Source organism: Glandiceps talaboti, chromosome 20 (assembly GCF_964340395.1).
Source record: "Glandiceps talaboti chromosome 20, keGlaTala1.1, whole genome shotgun sequence".
Lineage (NCBI taxonomy): Eukaryota > Metazoa > Hemichordata > Enteropneusta > Spengelidae > Glandiceps > Glandiceps talaboti.
The window spans coordinates 2320482-2337948 of NC_135568.1; the positions used below are offsets into that span (position 1 = coordinate 2320482).

General features: G+C 34.2%; 1 protein-coding gene across 4 annotated transcripts in view; it reads right to left on the minus strand.

The window, feature by feature from the left end:
- Positions 1-17467, minus strand: part of LOC144450485 (retinoic acid receptor beta-like) — a 43781-nt gene that overhangs the window by 6594 nt on the left and 19720 nt on the right. For 3 of the 4 annotated variants that reach the window (XM_078141110.1, XM_078141107.1, XM_078141108.1), the window contains exons 2-5: positions 11058-11298; positions 7564-7790; positions 4691-4832; positions 3231-3385 (exon numbers count right to left, since the gene is read on the minus strand). In XM_078141110.1, coding sequence (XP_077997236.1) covers positions 3231-3385; positions 4691-4832; positions 7564-7790; positions 11058-11076 — 543 coding nt within the window. In that variant the 5' untranslated portion in view covers positions 11077-11298. Of the gene's footprint in view, positions 1-3230; positions 3386-4690; positions 4833-7563; positions 7791-11057; positions 11299-12467; positions 12588-17467 lie in introns of those variants that run through there. The other variant, XM_078141109.1, reaches the window with a different exon arrangement.

A 17467-nucleotide genomic window follows, 5' to 3' on the forward strand; every position in this document is an offset into this window, starting at 1 on the left:
TTTTTTGTACATTTTATACCAACATTTTAATAACCATTAATAAAGCAATATTATTTCTGTAAACACAATCCAAAATAAAAGATGGATTTGACAAAAAGTTAGGAAAACAAAAAGAATGTTCGTCAATGAATTTTGAAAATAAAGAATAGTGAAGAGGTTTGAATGATAGGGTTGTTGTACATGTACGAATATAGCGAAAAGTAAGGATGACACAAGAAAGGAATAACGCAGAAGACTGCATGTTATATTATCAAACCTACTAGTTATAATATTACTGACAAGGATAAAATATGAAAACTAGAAATCAAGAATATGAAAATACAAAGTAATTAAGGTAGAATGCACCCAAGGGATGAAAATCAAACTTCTTAAAATCTCTCCAAGCTTTGCCATATGAGGGTTTGTTCCTGGTCCTTTTGAAATAAACAAACAAATTTAGTTTTCAAGGAAATTACTCATCTTTCATTTTCCCAAAGTGTTAACACTGTATTCCTAGTGGCCATATTGGATTCTATGGCTATATTAGATTCTACGGCCATATTGGATACTAAATGGCCATATTGGATTCTACTGCCATATTGGATTCTATGGCCATATTGGATACTAAATGGCCATATTGTTCTACTGCCACATTGGATACTAAATGGCCATATTGTTCTACGGCCATATTGGATACTAAATGGCCATATTGTTCTACTGCCACATTGGATACTAAATGGCTTAATTTTTCTGACATTTTGACCTCTATTTCAAAAAATTTGTCCAATAACCCCACAATTTTTTTTTGTAACATGTAGAAGTGGTTCTGTAGTTCAGTTCTTCCACTATCCAGTTTTGTTTTAACAAAGTAATAAAGTGGTTAGTGGTTTCAGACGATGACTCACACACACTATAACATATTTCACACAGAAATTTGGTAAAATATTGCACTTTTAAATTATAGTCACCATTTTACAAAAATTCTGTTTTTACCCCTAATTTGTGTTGGTCATTATGTGTACGCGTCTAATTTGAATATTTCAAAAAATGCACTGACTTGAAATTAACAAAACTACGTAAACTACCTTCTGCGTATCTACATACCAGATATCAAAGCAATCTGACAAGCAGTATTTGAGAAGAAGTTGAAAATATCATTTTTAACAAAAAGTAAAAAAAATCCCTGAAAATGGCACAGATCAACTTGGCATGAATAAATCTGAATAGCTCCCTCCCACCCCCCAGGAGCATGCAGACCAAATATCAAAGTATTCTGACTGTCGGTTTTGGACAAGAAGATGAAAATAACAAAAGTTGATGTACAGAAGATGAATGACAACAGAAAATCGACCTAACCCTTAAGCTCTTCTCAGCTGTCGCTGACAATGGAGCTAAAAACTGAATTTTACAGTAAATGGCAATATATGGCATGTTTATAGCATGATATGCTGCAATACACTTTACAAGAACATCACTTCATGCAGTAGCCTCTATGTAACAATGACTTATCAACCCATGTAGTGTGAAAAAATATATTTACATAAAAATTATCATATCAAAAAATACAATCATATCACAATCCCTCTATTATCAGTATGGAAACATACTGATAATAAAAATTACCAATTTCTGTTGGACACAGCTTGCCACAGGTAAACAATCCATTCACACCAAAATTGATACACTTGAAAATCTTATTTCAAACCTGTATATCTGCTACCACGCCCTCTAGTGGCAGCAAGTGAACAAGGCTAACTGTTCCAGTCAAAAAACTTTCATAAATGCTTCTACATTTGTAGTTATGTGAAATTGGTTATCAAAATCTACTTATTACATGACCAAGTGGTCCCAACATTACGTAGATCTTGCACTAGTCAGCATTCTTGAATTAAAATTAGGCGTAAAAAAATTGTGTGGTTCCGATTACATTCAATTTTAGAATAGGTGGGGTAGGTTGATTTTTTATTTTATTAAAATTTTTTTTTTTTTTCATATGTGAGTGTCTAGTTCAGGTATTATGTTTTCCATTGTTTTCCATATGGTCTCTGTGTTATTGGTTACTTTTCATCAGATGTACAGCCATTACAGTTTGGAAGAGCAGTTTTATATTGTCTTTTTAAATTGATGTCAGTTTCTGAATCCACTATTTCTTGTGAGACTTCACGATTTTCGCAATTTTATTATTTTCTCGAATATTGAAAAATAAGTTTAGGGTTGGTGTGAAAAACTAGGTGGGGTCGGGTAACCGGAACCGAACAACTGTTTTTATTAGGCCTTGTCATAGCTGCGATGTACAAAGCATACACACAGCAACTTTCTTTCCTTTGGAGATGACAATGCTGACTTGCTATCTGGCTATGCCATGGAAAATTTGATAGTGAAAGTGGCAAAAGCAGTTAGAATTTTGCAAAAATCATTCCATATAAAATGAAAATACTTGGTGTTTACCGATGACAAGCACTGTCTAAATTGTTCAGGGAATTCATACGGTTAACAATATATCTTTCCTATCAATAATAGAGGGACTGAAATAAACTGAACATATTACACTAATATCTAGTTTAGAGTTCTAAACTGGTACAGTACTATGTTTTAAAAACTTCATTACTAATACGAGTTGAGTCATGACTGTTGTTCGAACACAGAAATCTGTGCTCCCTCCAACCGTGTTCATATAAACAGGTTGACGTTGTCGCGTTCACACGTGATTTTAGTTTAAACAGACTGGAGGTGGAGTCCTGGTTCAACATTTGCATATCAGTGCAGTCCTAGACACGTTAGAAAGGTCAAAAACCTGTCTCAGTTTGTGATGGATTACTACTGACATGCACCTTTTGTGTTTCGTTCACCACAGGGGAGCACCACAAATTAACACCTTTTGTAACCGTCATGACTAGACTGGTATTAGTAATGAAGTTTTTAAAACGTAATACTGTACCAGTTTAGAATTCTAGACTAATTAATACCATAATTATAATTTTGTTTTTATGCAAACTGTTGTCTCTAATATTTTTCACCATACAATTATACATGAATACCAAACTATCATTTTCATTTTAAAACTGGATGTGAATATTGCTCAATAACAAAAACAATGCATCAATATGGTTAAAACTATACTTTTTTGTCAGTACGCCTTCTATAGTCCAAAACCAGTGTGACATCCACTTTAATGCTAATTTGCGTAAAATACACCACCATTATTATTCTTTATAGATTAAACTTGAAAACAAGACAGATACAACACCTACCACTTTGAAACCAGGTTTGGGTGTTTCTGATGGAAAGGTTTCTTTGTGTGCTTTGACCACGACATCCATTACTTCTTCCATCTCAGGCGTCATCTCAAAACTTTCTGTTACTTCATGAGTTACCTTCTTTTTCTTATTCCTGTCATTTCTCACACCTAAGAAATAAATAAAGTTTATCCTGTGGTGGTTGATGGTGGCTGAGCAGTTAGCTCATGTTGTGTGCTTTTTACCACTGCAGTGTATGTTAGAACCAAGTGTACGCTGGATTTCATTTAGTATAAGATTGACACTTATACAATGAAATTCAAATGACCAGCATGAAAGGAATATACACATGTTTGATTATCAAGATAAACTCAATTGATAAGACCCCTGTATATAAACAATTACACTATTTGGAAAGTTCAATTCCAACAATCAATGCCAAGCGTATCTGAAAAGCACAATGCTAAGTGTCTATTCCTTTCACGCTGGTCATTTGTATTTCATTGTATCTCTAGTGAAAACGACAATACCAAGTGTGTATTCCTTTCACACTGGTCATTTGTATTTCATTGTATCTCTAGTGAAAACGACAATACCAAGTGTGTATTCCTTTCACACTGGTCATTTGTAATTCATTGTATCTCTAGTGAAAACGACAATACCAAGTGTGTATTCCTTTCACACTGGTCATTTGTATTTCATTGTATCTCTAGTGAAAACGACAATGCTAAGTGTCTATTCCTTTCACACTGGTCATTTGAATTTCATTGTAGCATTACTGAAAAGGACAATGGATTTGGAGTCGGGCACTATAAAAAATTTATTTGATTAAAGTGGTTATATGGATGAGGATTGAGAATTTATTTGGATTTTTAATTTATAAAACAATTTTATCATAGCTTCCTGCTTGAAAAATCAATGTCAAACATCATTGAAAAAGTTTGTGTTTGTGACTCAATAAATCGCAAAAAGTTAAAAAAATATGTAAAATGTGTATGTACAATAATACAGATTTTACACATTTATTATCTTTCGCAATGTATTGAGTTACAAACAATGACTTGACATATGCTGTTTCACATTGATTTTTCAAGTAGTAAGCCATGATAAAATTGTTTTTTTTTACGATAAAAATCCAAAATAAATACCAAAATCCTCATCCATATGGCTACTTTAATTGATTGATTGATTGATTTGATGATTGATTGATTGATGATTGACTGACTGATTGATTGATTGATGATTGACTGACTGATTGATTGATTGATTGCTTGATTGCTTGATTGATTGATTGATTGATTGACTGACTGATTGCTTGCTTGCTTGACCGATTGATTGATTGATTGATTGATTGATTGATTGATTGATTGATTGACTGACTGATTGCTTGCTTGCTTGACCGATTGATTGATTGATTGATTGATTGATTGATTGATTGATTGATTGATTATATTCCATGGGATCACAATACTTACATTCTTTTGACATTCCAACTTCAAAACATTTTTGTAATCTACAGTACTGGCATCGATTTCTGGTAACTTTGTTTATAATACATTTCCTCTCTCTGTGACAGGTATATTGCATATTCTTTTGGATACTTCTGCGGAAAAATCCCTGAGAAAAAAAAACACAACAAAGAAAAGACATAATTTCAATGCTTACAATACAAAATTTAATCCTTTTTTTAATCAATACTGACAATCAGCAGTAAACCTGGGAATACCACACAAAATAATCCATGGAATGCATTATTTCTGCTGGGATTTACTGTCTCTTTCTTCGCAGGAACAAATTTTCCATGATTCTATGATATTAGGTATTAACAACAAATGTTTTATCTAACTACACAAAGCAAATGTGAACAATAACAGTGCCAGATAGAGTAAAAAGAAAGCCTGGCTGACTACTCAAGTAGTTCACTGTAGCACAGTAGAGAAAAACAAGATAAACACAGATAAAATGGGATAAAATTGAATGATAACAAGATAAATGGTTGACACTGCAATATGAATATCAGTGACCAACTTGGTCACGTTGCAATGCTAAATTTTACAATTTCCTATCCAATGTGCCTTCTTAAGAAAGACCTAATTTGTTGTGAGTTAAAATAATAAAAACTGGGTTTTCTTGTAAGTCATCGTATAGTAAGAGATAGGAAAACACCAACTTTTGGTGTGTCACTAGAAATTGTGGTGTCGTGTTGCACTGGCTTTAGAGGACGTATTGCTTCTACAGTTTGGTTTGCAGGCAAGTGTTAACATTCAACACTCAATCTCAATCAATTGCCTTGTTGACTTAATTATCATTTACAACATCAAGTACATTGATGGAATCATCTGCCATGACACCCACTACATCATTGTCTTTTTGAAAGAAATGACTCATCTCAGCAAGGTCAAGCTATAAGCCTATTTATACCATGTACGAGCCCAGTTCAACAAAAATTATAGAATACAGCTAAAACATCGAGGGATCGCCGAATGACTATGCGTATCATACACATTTTTTGTTTCCTAAGAACGATTTAGATAGATAAGAAACAGGATTCCCACAGACCACTCATTACAAATTTTGAATCAATATACTTGTATGTGTCAAAATCTGAGCCTGCAATGTGATGACTTTCAATAGCTTGTTTGTTCCAAGGACGATGTGTGTGTGTGTGTATCAGTAGGGGTCAGATGGTGTTGTTTATGTTTGTATTGAGTGGCATGTAGGAAGCCTGTTTCTTATCTATCTAAATTGTTCTTAGGAAACATAAAATTGTATGATACGCACAGTCGTTCGGTGATCCCTCGATATTTTAGTGGTATACACTCTGGTCGTTCCATGCCACGATAATGCATGTCTATGTCACAACAATGTATGTCTACATCATTGGGTCTGCTGTGTTCAAAATATGAATAAAAAAGCTCATAATTAACATTACTTTCCTTGAAATTTTTTTTCATATTTCTGGCACTTGTATAATTATTTTATTCTCCAATATTTTTCTTCATTCAGCTTGAAAATACTTGTGACCTAAGGGTTGTCACTACTTGTCTAGTGACTCATAGTAACAAGGGCCCCTAAGGCCTTCATATTTAAGGCCATTCATATTTTCCTTGGCTGAAGTGAATGAAGAAAAATATTGTGGAATAACATCTAATTATACATCCATAAACAGAAAAACATCAACAAGAAAATCAACCCATACCAACCAACATGTTATTTTGAAGTCTGTGAGATACAATCCTGCAGTAATAAAGTATTCCATGCTATTCCATAGCATTTGTACATCGCCCTCTATAGTTAGTTATTGACTATCATACTACTGTATTATACATCTGTCACCTAATATCCTAGATTTCAGATATGCGGGTGGTATTAGAATACACTATATTATAATAAGTACTTTCCCCGAAGAAATAGGTATTAAGGAAGTAGGAGATCACATCTATTTTAGATGTGTTGGAAGGCCTCTTCACATAATAGTTAACATTCACAAACAGATTAGAAATCCCCTGGCATTTAATGTACACATAAAAGGCCATAAAACTATTCTTATCAAATGATGGAATGTAATACAAGTCTCTGTACTTTCAACATGCTGTGCAAAGTGTTATTAATCCAATTCATTGGTTTACTTTCACTTTTTGTAACAGGTTCTGTTCGTCAATGCTTTGATGTCAGCAGTTGTACGTTGCCAGGACGTCCTTCTTATCCCTCCCCTTATGAATGTATGCACACTGAAGGATAGCACAAGTGGAAATCAAAGTGAAAGAATCTCACCAACTGTTACCAACAGATGTCTGATAGATGTAAATCAGTTGCTGACATCCATTATGTAATCTCATATTTGTGGGGCCAAATATCAACATTCACACATATCTGGGAACTATCAGCCATCTTTATCTGATTTTGATTACACACACCATGTGCAATGTGGGTGTCAACACGCAAGATGAGAATAGCAATCACTAACACCCTTTCCATCATTTGTCAAACAGGATGAGCACAGCATCCACAACAGCTGATATCTATGAACTGTCACGCAAGAGATGAGGCGACATATACATTTTACTCAGATCACAGTATAAACTTAAGTTCAAGTTGCAATACTTACAATTATGAAGTCTTTTCCTTACCTTACATACAACCTTGTTGGTTGGGTAATCAAAAAGTATTTAATTCAAGTTATCAAGTTATTGCAGTTTTTAAGTCTGCAGATGCAATGGCAATGGTTACTACATAATTCAGAAATTGGAATTCAAATCTTTACTTATTTACAACCAGTTCTATCAGTCCCCTGTATAAACTCAAGTTCAAGTTGCAATACTTACAATTTATGAAGTGTTTTCCTTACCTTACAACCTTCACAAGAGCTAACCCCATAATGATATCCTGATGATTTATCTTGACACACAAAACAAGGTTTATAAACTCTTGGAGGAGGAGGTGAGTCTGGTGAACTTGGTGATAATGAGTTGGTGTCTGATGTCGTGGCAACTGAAGAAGTTGATGGATTGTAAGCATAGTCTGACATACTTGTACCCATGGTCATACCAGCCGTGTTCATGGCACCCGAATAATCTGACAAAAAAAGAAGAAACAAAACTGCTGAAAAGAACTTGATGACAAAGAATATTCAGCAAAGTTTTTGGAGACATCAATATTTTTGTCATGCTTATTTGCTTTTCTGCTGACTCCAATAAGACAATATATGTCCATGGAAAGGACCTCCACTAAAGAATGAATCAGGAAAAAGTGTCAACTCAGTGTTTCTTGGCAATTACTGCGTAATGTATATGATACAAAAATGAAATAATAGTCTAAGAGAATATTCTGCCATGTTTTTTATTAGTGGTAACCCGTTGACAGCTATATAAACACATGCCCTAGTCTAGAGGCTATCCATGGCTTCCAATCTCTCTTCCCCCATCTAGCTCAATGAGATATCATGAACCAAAAGTTGTTCATGCAAATGAGTAAACCCCCAACTGTTAGAATGATGTAAACAATGTATAAGTAGCAGCCCGAGCTGACAAATATACCATATTTGGACATTACTTTACCATATTTGGAAATTACTGTGCCATATTTAGATATTACTGTACCATATTTGGACATTATGCAACTGCCCTGATAAACACTAACTTATCATTGGGCAGAATTGGCTGTGGTTGAATTTGCAATTGCATCTCAGGATCTCATTGACCTAGACATGATGGATAGCCTCCAGACTACAGACGCCCACTATCTCCATACTTTCCTGTCAATCTAAATTTTGTGATCATGATGTCACCCTTTCCATCAAAACAACTGAAGACACATGGACTTGTGTACATACATTTATCACGTTTGTGGTTTTTTAGGAAAGCACTTAACTGAATCAATTTAAAGATCTCATTTGTAAAAAATAGTGGTTTATAACATTTCAGAAGAATGTAAAATTGAACAACAAATATTTTATGCATTTCCCCCTACATACGATAAGCTAAAAATAAATGCCTGTCATCTCTATATAAAGTATGATAACATGTTAAGATGTCAGCTGTGCTTTCGATTCAGAAAATTGCTCACAACAGCAGTACAGAGCTAACAAAACAGATTTTGATGGTAACTAATTACATCATTGTATATCCATAAATTTGTCCTTCTTCTACGGCAGAGTTTTTCAACCTTATCTAAATTAAATACATTATTTATTTCCTTTTGAGTAATTTTTGTTCAAATCTTCCCTGGCAGGTGTTGTTATTGTAATAATGTATATATCATTAATAATTCAATGAGATTAAGACAAACTGACACTGTGGGTAAATATCAAAGGGGCATAACCTGGGTTTATACATATTTTGGGGGCTAATTTTCACTACATATTGGGGAGGTGCTAATATTCACTGCATATGGGAGGGGGGTTAATTTCACAACATCTTTGAAAGTAATTTTCACTAATATGGGGGAGGGGGTTTCACTATATATTTTTACAGGGTAATTTTCGCTACATATTTATTTATATTTTTGGGGGGGGGAGGGGAGTAAAATTTTGAGGGTACTTTTCACAACATATTTCGTGGAAGAAGGTAATTTTCACTTCTTATTGTTTTTTTAATGACATCGAAGGTATGTATTGACAATAAACATTTTATTAAAAATAGTTTATTCAAAGTGTTTCCAGATAAGTTGAAAAATATCATTATACTCAGCTTGTACAGAATTAAGTCATTTAAAAATTCAAATTGTAAAAAAACCCTAAGTTTCCCATACATTTTATGATTGTTTTTGTATAAATAAGTGCAGTTTTATCCCCTTACCAGCAATAGCGAAAAAATTACTTCCTTACATCCATAGCAGAATCAGATGAAATTGACCTAATTTTTGCATGTAAACATGTGGGGCCAAAGGTCACCAGTTATGTACTTTGTATATGTAACTAGGTCACGTACATTAGCCTTGACCTTTGTGGATAATTTTAGAATTGAACTTTATGCTAATACTTTAGTAAACACTGATTTGAAAATGATCACTGCCTTATATTTGATTAGAGGGTGGTATCAAGAAATCAATAAGCTCTCTTGTTTTTTCACTCTTGTTTTTCTTTATACAAATGCAAATTTACAGAATTGTTTTTCTTTAATTTTCATATTATCTTTTCTCTGTTACTGAGATCTAATACTAACTTTACCAAGCATACTGCAGTGGATGTAAGCATATGTTTTTGGCACACAATCAGAAGGTAACCTTGAATCTATGCAAACTACTAGATATTGTCAATACACCACACAAACATGTTGTCATAAACAGTACCACCTGATTTCCTTTCCATTTACCTAAGTCCTTAAATACCACATAAGAATAATTTCAATCACTCTCAGAACCAGAAATAGCATTTTATTTCACACTAGCATGTCAAAATAGAACAAGTAGGTACACTTTGATATTCTCATTCACATCCAGTAGTGCACGTACCATGCAGAGAGAGCAGAAGTCGTCGTGTTGACCAAGGAAATTGAATGATTACTATGACTGCACATGACATTTAAATTCTATTTCATGTAACAAGAATTTCAACCTTCCCGAGCACGCACAGATATGTATTTGTCAGTTTGGCTCATCAAACCATGAAACATTAAATATAATATATGTAAGTACGATAAACATTAATATTTTCAAGTGTAATTATTTTCATTTTATTTGCTTTACCTGATAACGTCACGTTGTATGAAATGAGAATTAGGTAAATTGAATGCAAAATGGACAAAGTTTGTGCTTACCTAAGTGGTAAGATATAGATCAATGTAGCATAAAAAATAAATTAATTAGTTAGGCCCCACCCCCACCCTTTTAAATAAAGTGGCCAAAACTGCTTCAAACAGCACAATCACGTTCAAATCCCTGTAGTAGTATGTAGTGGTATGAATACAAAGCCACTATTAAGTGAGGAAAAAATAACTTTTGTTGACTTTACTGTATTTTAGTGCCCTGCATTTACTATTATAGCAAAAATTCTTCTATTTCTCAATTTGACGACATTTTTAGATATATTTGTATTCAGGGGTACAAAACAGATTCCATTAAAAGTAAAATCGTTTTTGTACGATGAGAACTAAAATGGCTCAAAAACCCCCAACCCAAAGTAAAAGAATTTAGTTTTTTTAATCCTACATTGAAATATTGATCTTGCCCCTAAGTAACAACATCTATCCTGTTCAATGACAAAGTGAAAGTGTTACAGTTTGAAACAACACATGTCAAATACTGCTCTGATAGAATCACAGTATTACGATTAAGTTCAAATAAAAACTTAAAATGGAATTTATTTACTTAAAGCATCTGATCATGATGTCATTTTGTTCTTACCTGGGTAACCGTCCATCATGAAGAATGTAGAAGTGAAAATGTTGTAGTTGGAAGCGTAGAGATTACATCAATATTGATTATACGGACTTAATACTTGATTCACTACAACACTGGATTAGATTCAAAGCTGCTTCGTTAAAAACCAAAATCACACTTCAATGGTTTCTCCCTTATTGAACACAAAGGCTGACCCACAAGTTAACTCGTTTAATGACTACGTCAAATTCTTTGAACATCACTCCTATAAATCAAACAGAAGTGAAACTGTATTAAGCAATGTGGAAGCAAAGGAAAGAAAATTAAAAACTGTTTTAAGTTTGAGAACATATTTTACGGCATAGAACATTGTTACGTATTTTAATAACAGTTTTCCAAAAAAGAATTGCATTGCTTCTTTTTAAAACTCAAATTTAATAAAAGCCTCTGAAACATAAATATTTTTTAGTTGGTCATCTGGAGGTGACAAGTCCACATCTCTGTTATTTCTGTTTCTTTTATATCTTTTTCATCACATCTTAATTCACTGTCACCTCTTTCTCTTTCGTTTCCCTATTATTCTCTATGTCTGCATGGTCTGTCTGTCTGTCTGTCTGTCTGTCTGTCTGTCTGTCTTGTCTGTGTCTTTTTCACCCTTTTTTACTCTCTCCTAGCTGCCCTCCCACCCTCCTGTATATCAAGCGGTTTCTCTCTCCTCCCCCCTCCCCTCCCTCCCCCTACCACACATACTGTTTAAAGACTACCATTGTGATACAATAGACACTTCTTGACATGCACAACAACATGTTAGAAAGATAGACAAGTCTGAAACATAAGGAACAAATACTTGTCATACAAAATGAGTCACTAGACACTAGTACTACAATTACAATGCCAATATCAGTGGACGAACTGTTGTTACAAACAATGAAAGTAAACTTATGAACTGGAATAATAACACTTGGCACAGCATGTTGGAAGTACAGAGACCTGTATTGAATTCCATCATTTGATAACAACAGTTTTATGGCCACTTTACACAATATTTTATGTTCACAAACAAATTTCCAGCTCCCCTGGTACTTCATATACACATAGAGAAGCCATAAAAATGTATTTATCAAACCATGGTGTGTAATGCAAATCTCTCTGTTCCAACATGTTGTACCAAGTGTTATCCAATTCATTTATTTACTTTCCCTGTTTGTAACACTAACAGGTTCCATTCATCCACGGTCTGATGTCGGATGTTATATTACAGCAAGTAAAGTTCTAAGTACTATAGTTTAACACAATGACACAATTGTATCACCTACTAAACAGGCCCCTTGTACATTAGAAGTATGAAAAAAACAACTGTTAGTGTTACACAGAGAATGTGACCTTATCCTTGTATCACACACAGGCAAAAAATATACCATTGAGATCGCATACCTTGGTGGACTTTCACACTGACAGTTGATAAACAACTCTGACCTCGGAAGTTGAACTGTTTGATCCACGAAAAGTGCTAAATATATAGCTCTATTTAGAGTACATGGTTGACCACTTCCACACAGTACAAGATGTCTGGTTGAATACAGTGACTATACTTTTGGAAAACTTCCAAAGCAATACATATGATCCACTAGATCCAGCAATGCCAATTCAAGATGCAGAAACCACAATAATATCACCTTTGGCCTCAACTGACCTAGATACAAAGCAGTGCCCATTGTCAGATTTGCATAAATTATGTAAACCCATCACAATGGCAACACATGACCTTATATGACCTCTTACACAAAGGTCAATCAATACAATTTGCATAATAAAGTAAACATAGCAGCTGCTCTTTGCAGTGTGACATGATTGCATAATAAAACAGTCAATTTGTCCTTATTACATTCCAACATGTCTGTTCAAATCTCCTCAGTGTCTTGTTGCTCAAAACAGCAATGTTGTCTCTGTCAGGATAAAATCCTTGATTGGCCATGTCATTATCTTATCAAATTACCAATATATTACAACAATGTATTGACTTGTATGTACATATGGGTCACAATCATTCATTAGTCATTCACAGCTATCTGGAAAGACAGTTGTTGTTGTTTTTTGGCTATGGTTTCATAACCTGGTAACAGAAAAGGGGAAATCTACTAGAATTTCTACACCAAGTCCTAGTAATAACAGCTTCTGTAACTTGTAAGCACATAGGATTGAATCATTCACATTGTAACCTCTATCCTACCAGGTCCCCAATTACACCACTAAGTTGACTGGGGCTGGTCAAGAACTTAGCCATTTTAACAACTGGCAGAACTGTGTAGTCTAGAGACTAGCCCAATGAGATCTTCATATTTCAACCAAATGGCTAGCTGCTAGACTAGCAGAGGTGATCAAGGCAAATTCCAAACCAGGCAATCTACTAAACCGTCATGACAATCATGACTCCACAACCTACAGATTCCAAGCCAGCTACTCTAACCAATCAACCATCATGACTCCACAACCTACAGATTCCAAGCAGCTACTCAAACCAATCAACCAACATGACTCCACAACCTGTAACCTGCAGATTCCAAGCCAGCTACCCTAACCAATCAACCATCATGACTCCACAAGCTGTAACCTACAGATTCCAAGCAGCTACTCAAACCATTACTGGGACAAAATAAGCCATTAGCCAAGCAAGTGGACTTGTTATCAAAGAGTACCAATATTTACACATGTGATGATGGGCTCTTACATAACACAAGTAAACAGCTGTAAAACCTCTATTCAGCCGTCTGCATGGACTGCAATTGAGGCAAACCTTATCTCCGTCTTATATCAGTTGTTATCAATTTATTAGGCTATTATAAGTAACGCTACAAACAGCTTTAGAGATGCAAACAACTTTTATGACACCCGTTTTCGCCAGGCAAGCCAGCGGGTTTGTTGCACTTGGACCGCTAATGGTTTGTGACTGTCATGCCAATCAACCATCATGACTCCACAAGCTGTAACCTACAGATTCCAAGCCAGCTACCCTAATGAATCAACCATCATGACTCCACAACCTACAGATTCCAAGCCAGCTACCCTAATGAATCAACCATCATGACTCCACACACCAAAAGATAGCTAGGTTATAGTTTGTGAAAAGATATCACATCTCCATTAGGTTGTTCAAAACAGTTTTTGGCTTTGAGAAATATCTTCTACAACGAAAAATCATGTTTGTAGAAAACTAGTGACTAAATTTAGAATTTTGGATTATAATATTCAATTGAGTTGGGTAGACGGTCTACTCCTAGGATTCGTATAGATGAAAGATTTTGTAAATTTTGTCAACATATGGTAGAAGATGAATTTCATTATTTAATTATTTGTTCTCATTATAAAAATGAAAGAAAGGCACTTTTTTCTTTTTTGTCAATAAATAATTCAAATTTTCATTCCTTAAATGACGAAAGTAATTTTTTGCATATTTTGACCTCTGATATTAAACTTCCGCTTGAAAAATTTCTTGGTGATGTAATCTTGACAGTACTCCAGCAGTTGGCTACAGGATTGCATTCAAGTTATTCACTGTATGTTATGTTTGTATGCTTTATCATGCTTGCCATGGCATGTTGTTATGCATGCTTGATTAACCAACAGAACATATAGTAATAGATAGTAAGTAATAATGGGGATATGATGAAATCTACCAGACAGTAAATATTCAGGGTATGTAATCGATATGTCCATAGCACAATCATTTTTTCCCCACATTGTCCCTCTCTGTATTACTAGTCCTGTCAAACATGATTAATGAGCCATGTGTACATAAGGTGATTGTACGATGTCCACAAAGCTAGGTCAACAAAATGTGGTTAAAACTTATACAGTGCAAACACAATGTGGTACACATTGCTGAAGATACTGTTTTCCCGCTAAATTTACTAACACAAATTGTTGTTTGGTCATAACTTTTTGGAAATAACCCAGGTTAATTTTGGTGTAGAAAGTACATTTTTCTGCCAAATGTGATGGTTATGTATCAATAACATGATTCCCTATGAACAGAACAACATGTCCGTTTTTATAGAAGAACAACAATTTCACACTAAAGTTACCTAACACAAATTGTTGTTTGGTCATAACTTTTGGAAATAACCCAGGTTAATTTTGGTGCAGAAAGTACATTCTTCTGCCAAATGTGACGGTTTATATGTATCAATAACATGATTCCTTTCAGGCAAGAACAAAGTGTAGGGGAACATTGTTTTCTCACTAAAGTTACCAATTGGCAACACAATTGTTGTTTGGTGATAACTTTTGGAAAAGTGCCATGTTAATTTTAGAACTGAACAATATTTTTTTCTTGAAAATGCAAAGGTTGAGTATCAGGTGATGTAAAATGACACCATATGCTCAAGGGTGACCCTATTTTTTCTGTTACTTACATGTATTACCCGACCGACCCAAATTTTCAGCTCCGACATAACATTTTTATTTTTTCACCTGACTTTTGAAGTTATTTGAAGAATATTTTGTGCAACAGCACCCTCTCTGGCAAGAATAAGCAAATGTCTGGACTGCTGACATCATCTACAGTCATGGCAGTGGTCGACACTTGTTCACCATAAGAGCATTTCTTTCATGACGGAAGTTATTCAAGTAGGGGGCAGAGAACATGCCAATTGTGTAGAGAATCAAATACAAAGGAGATTGAGAGGAGGAAAAGGAGATGTAGAGAAACATGAAGAAGATGATTTTTTACTCTTTTCTTTCAAAATCGATCGACCGACTGACCGACTGACCGACTGACCCATATAGATGCTCTGAAAAAGTAATGAGAAAGATATTTTTTTAAAAAGGGCCACCCTAATCTACTGTCAATGTATCAGGGAATCAACAAAATCTTGAGAAGCACTGAACCGAGTTACACTGTGAATTAATACACCTTTCCTTCAACTTGCTGGATCTGTGAATCCGCTACTCTTGTCCTCTATCCAGCTTATCCTGGTAGCAATTCAAACCTGTTAGTAAGTATTACTGAGTTTTGAAAGTGTTGACACTTTATAAAGTAATTGGCCAGCTTATCCTGGTAGCAATGCAAACCTGACTTTTGAAAGTGTCCATATTATAAGATAATATTCAAAATATATTATAATTTTTTACGTGTGTCTGCAAAACATTTTTCCAATGTAGGACAATTATAAACAATAATTTACTATTGGTATTGCCACTCTAGAACTATTCTGATAATATCTTATTATGAAAATAATTTGACACCCCTTGCAAAGTTACTCATAATAGATCTGATTCAGTCTATAATCAAGATGTGAAAATTGTTTTACTTTTCATGAGCATTGCAGAGCAGAGTCGGGTGGTCAAGAAGTTGTCTGTACTGAAATTTGAACTTGGATAGGATGTGGTCAATGCAAAAATATTATTTCATTCCCAGAATCATTTACTCACTGTATAAATGAAAACCATACACTTTGAAATTATTTAAAGCAAAATGCTACTAGTATCATGATTAACTTTAGATCTTTGGCTAGATATTTTCTTTAATTCTCTGCTTTGCAAACTATACAAACCCAAGTTTTTACCGAACACACATTATATCTTGATACCAGTGTGAAGCATGTGTTATTTTCTAGTTTTATCACTCTGAAGTGCCATATACTGTAACATTATAAGTTTTTGTACCTATATCAATGAAATTGGATAGTCTTGCAGTTTTATGTTTTATCTCTGTCTGTTTTTAGTGATAACAGACCTCAACCTGGGCTCCTCACCCTACCCACCTTACATTAATTGCATTTTGTATAGTTTTGCAAAATATCCCACGAGTTAACCATTTCTCCCTTGGTCTATACTCATCCAATCTTTGAACTTCATTACGTTCAGATACACTCCTTTTTGAAGCAGATTATTTCAAATAACATCGTGTGAGTCACTTTCTAACTTACACAAATATTAATGGCACCTTTTAAATATGTCTATCACAAAAATAACATCATTCCTTATTGCATGCTGTTTTGTTAAAAAGTTCTATTTTTACCAAAAAATATTTTTCACATTGTACAATCTAGTACCTGTACAATAACATCATTCATTATCGCGTGCTGTTTTGTTAAAAGTTCTATTTTTACAAAAAAAATATTTTTCACATTGTACAATCTAGTACCTGCACAATAACATCATTCATTATTGCGTGCTGTTTTGTTAAAAGTTCTATTTTTACAAAAAAAAATATTTTTCACATTGTACAATCTAGTACCTGCACAATAACATCATTCATTATCGCGTGCTGTTTTGTTAAAAAGTTCTATTTTTACCAAAAAAAATATTTTTCACATTGTACAATCTAGTACCTGCACAGTAACCAGACATGGTTATACATGTATCCTAAGTGTACCAACACAGGTAACATACAATACTATGACAGAAACCCTATGCCATGTGAATACAAATAT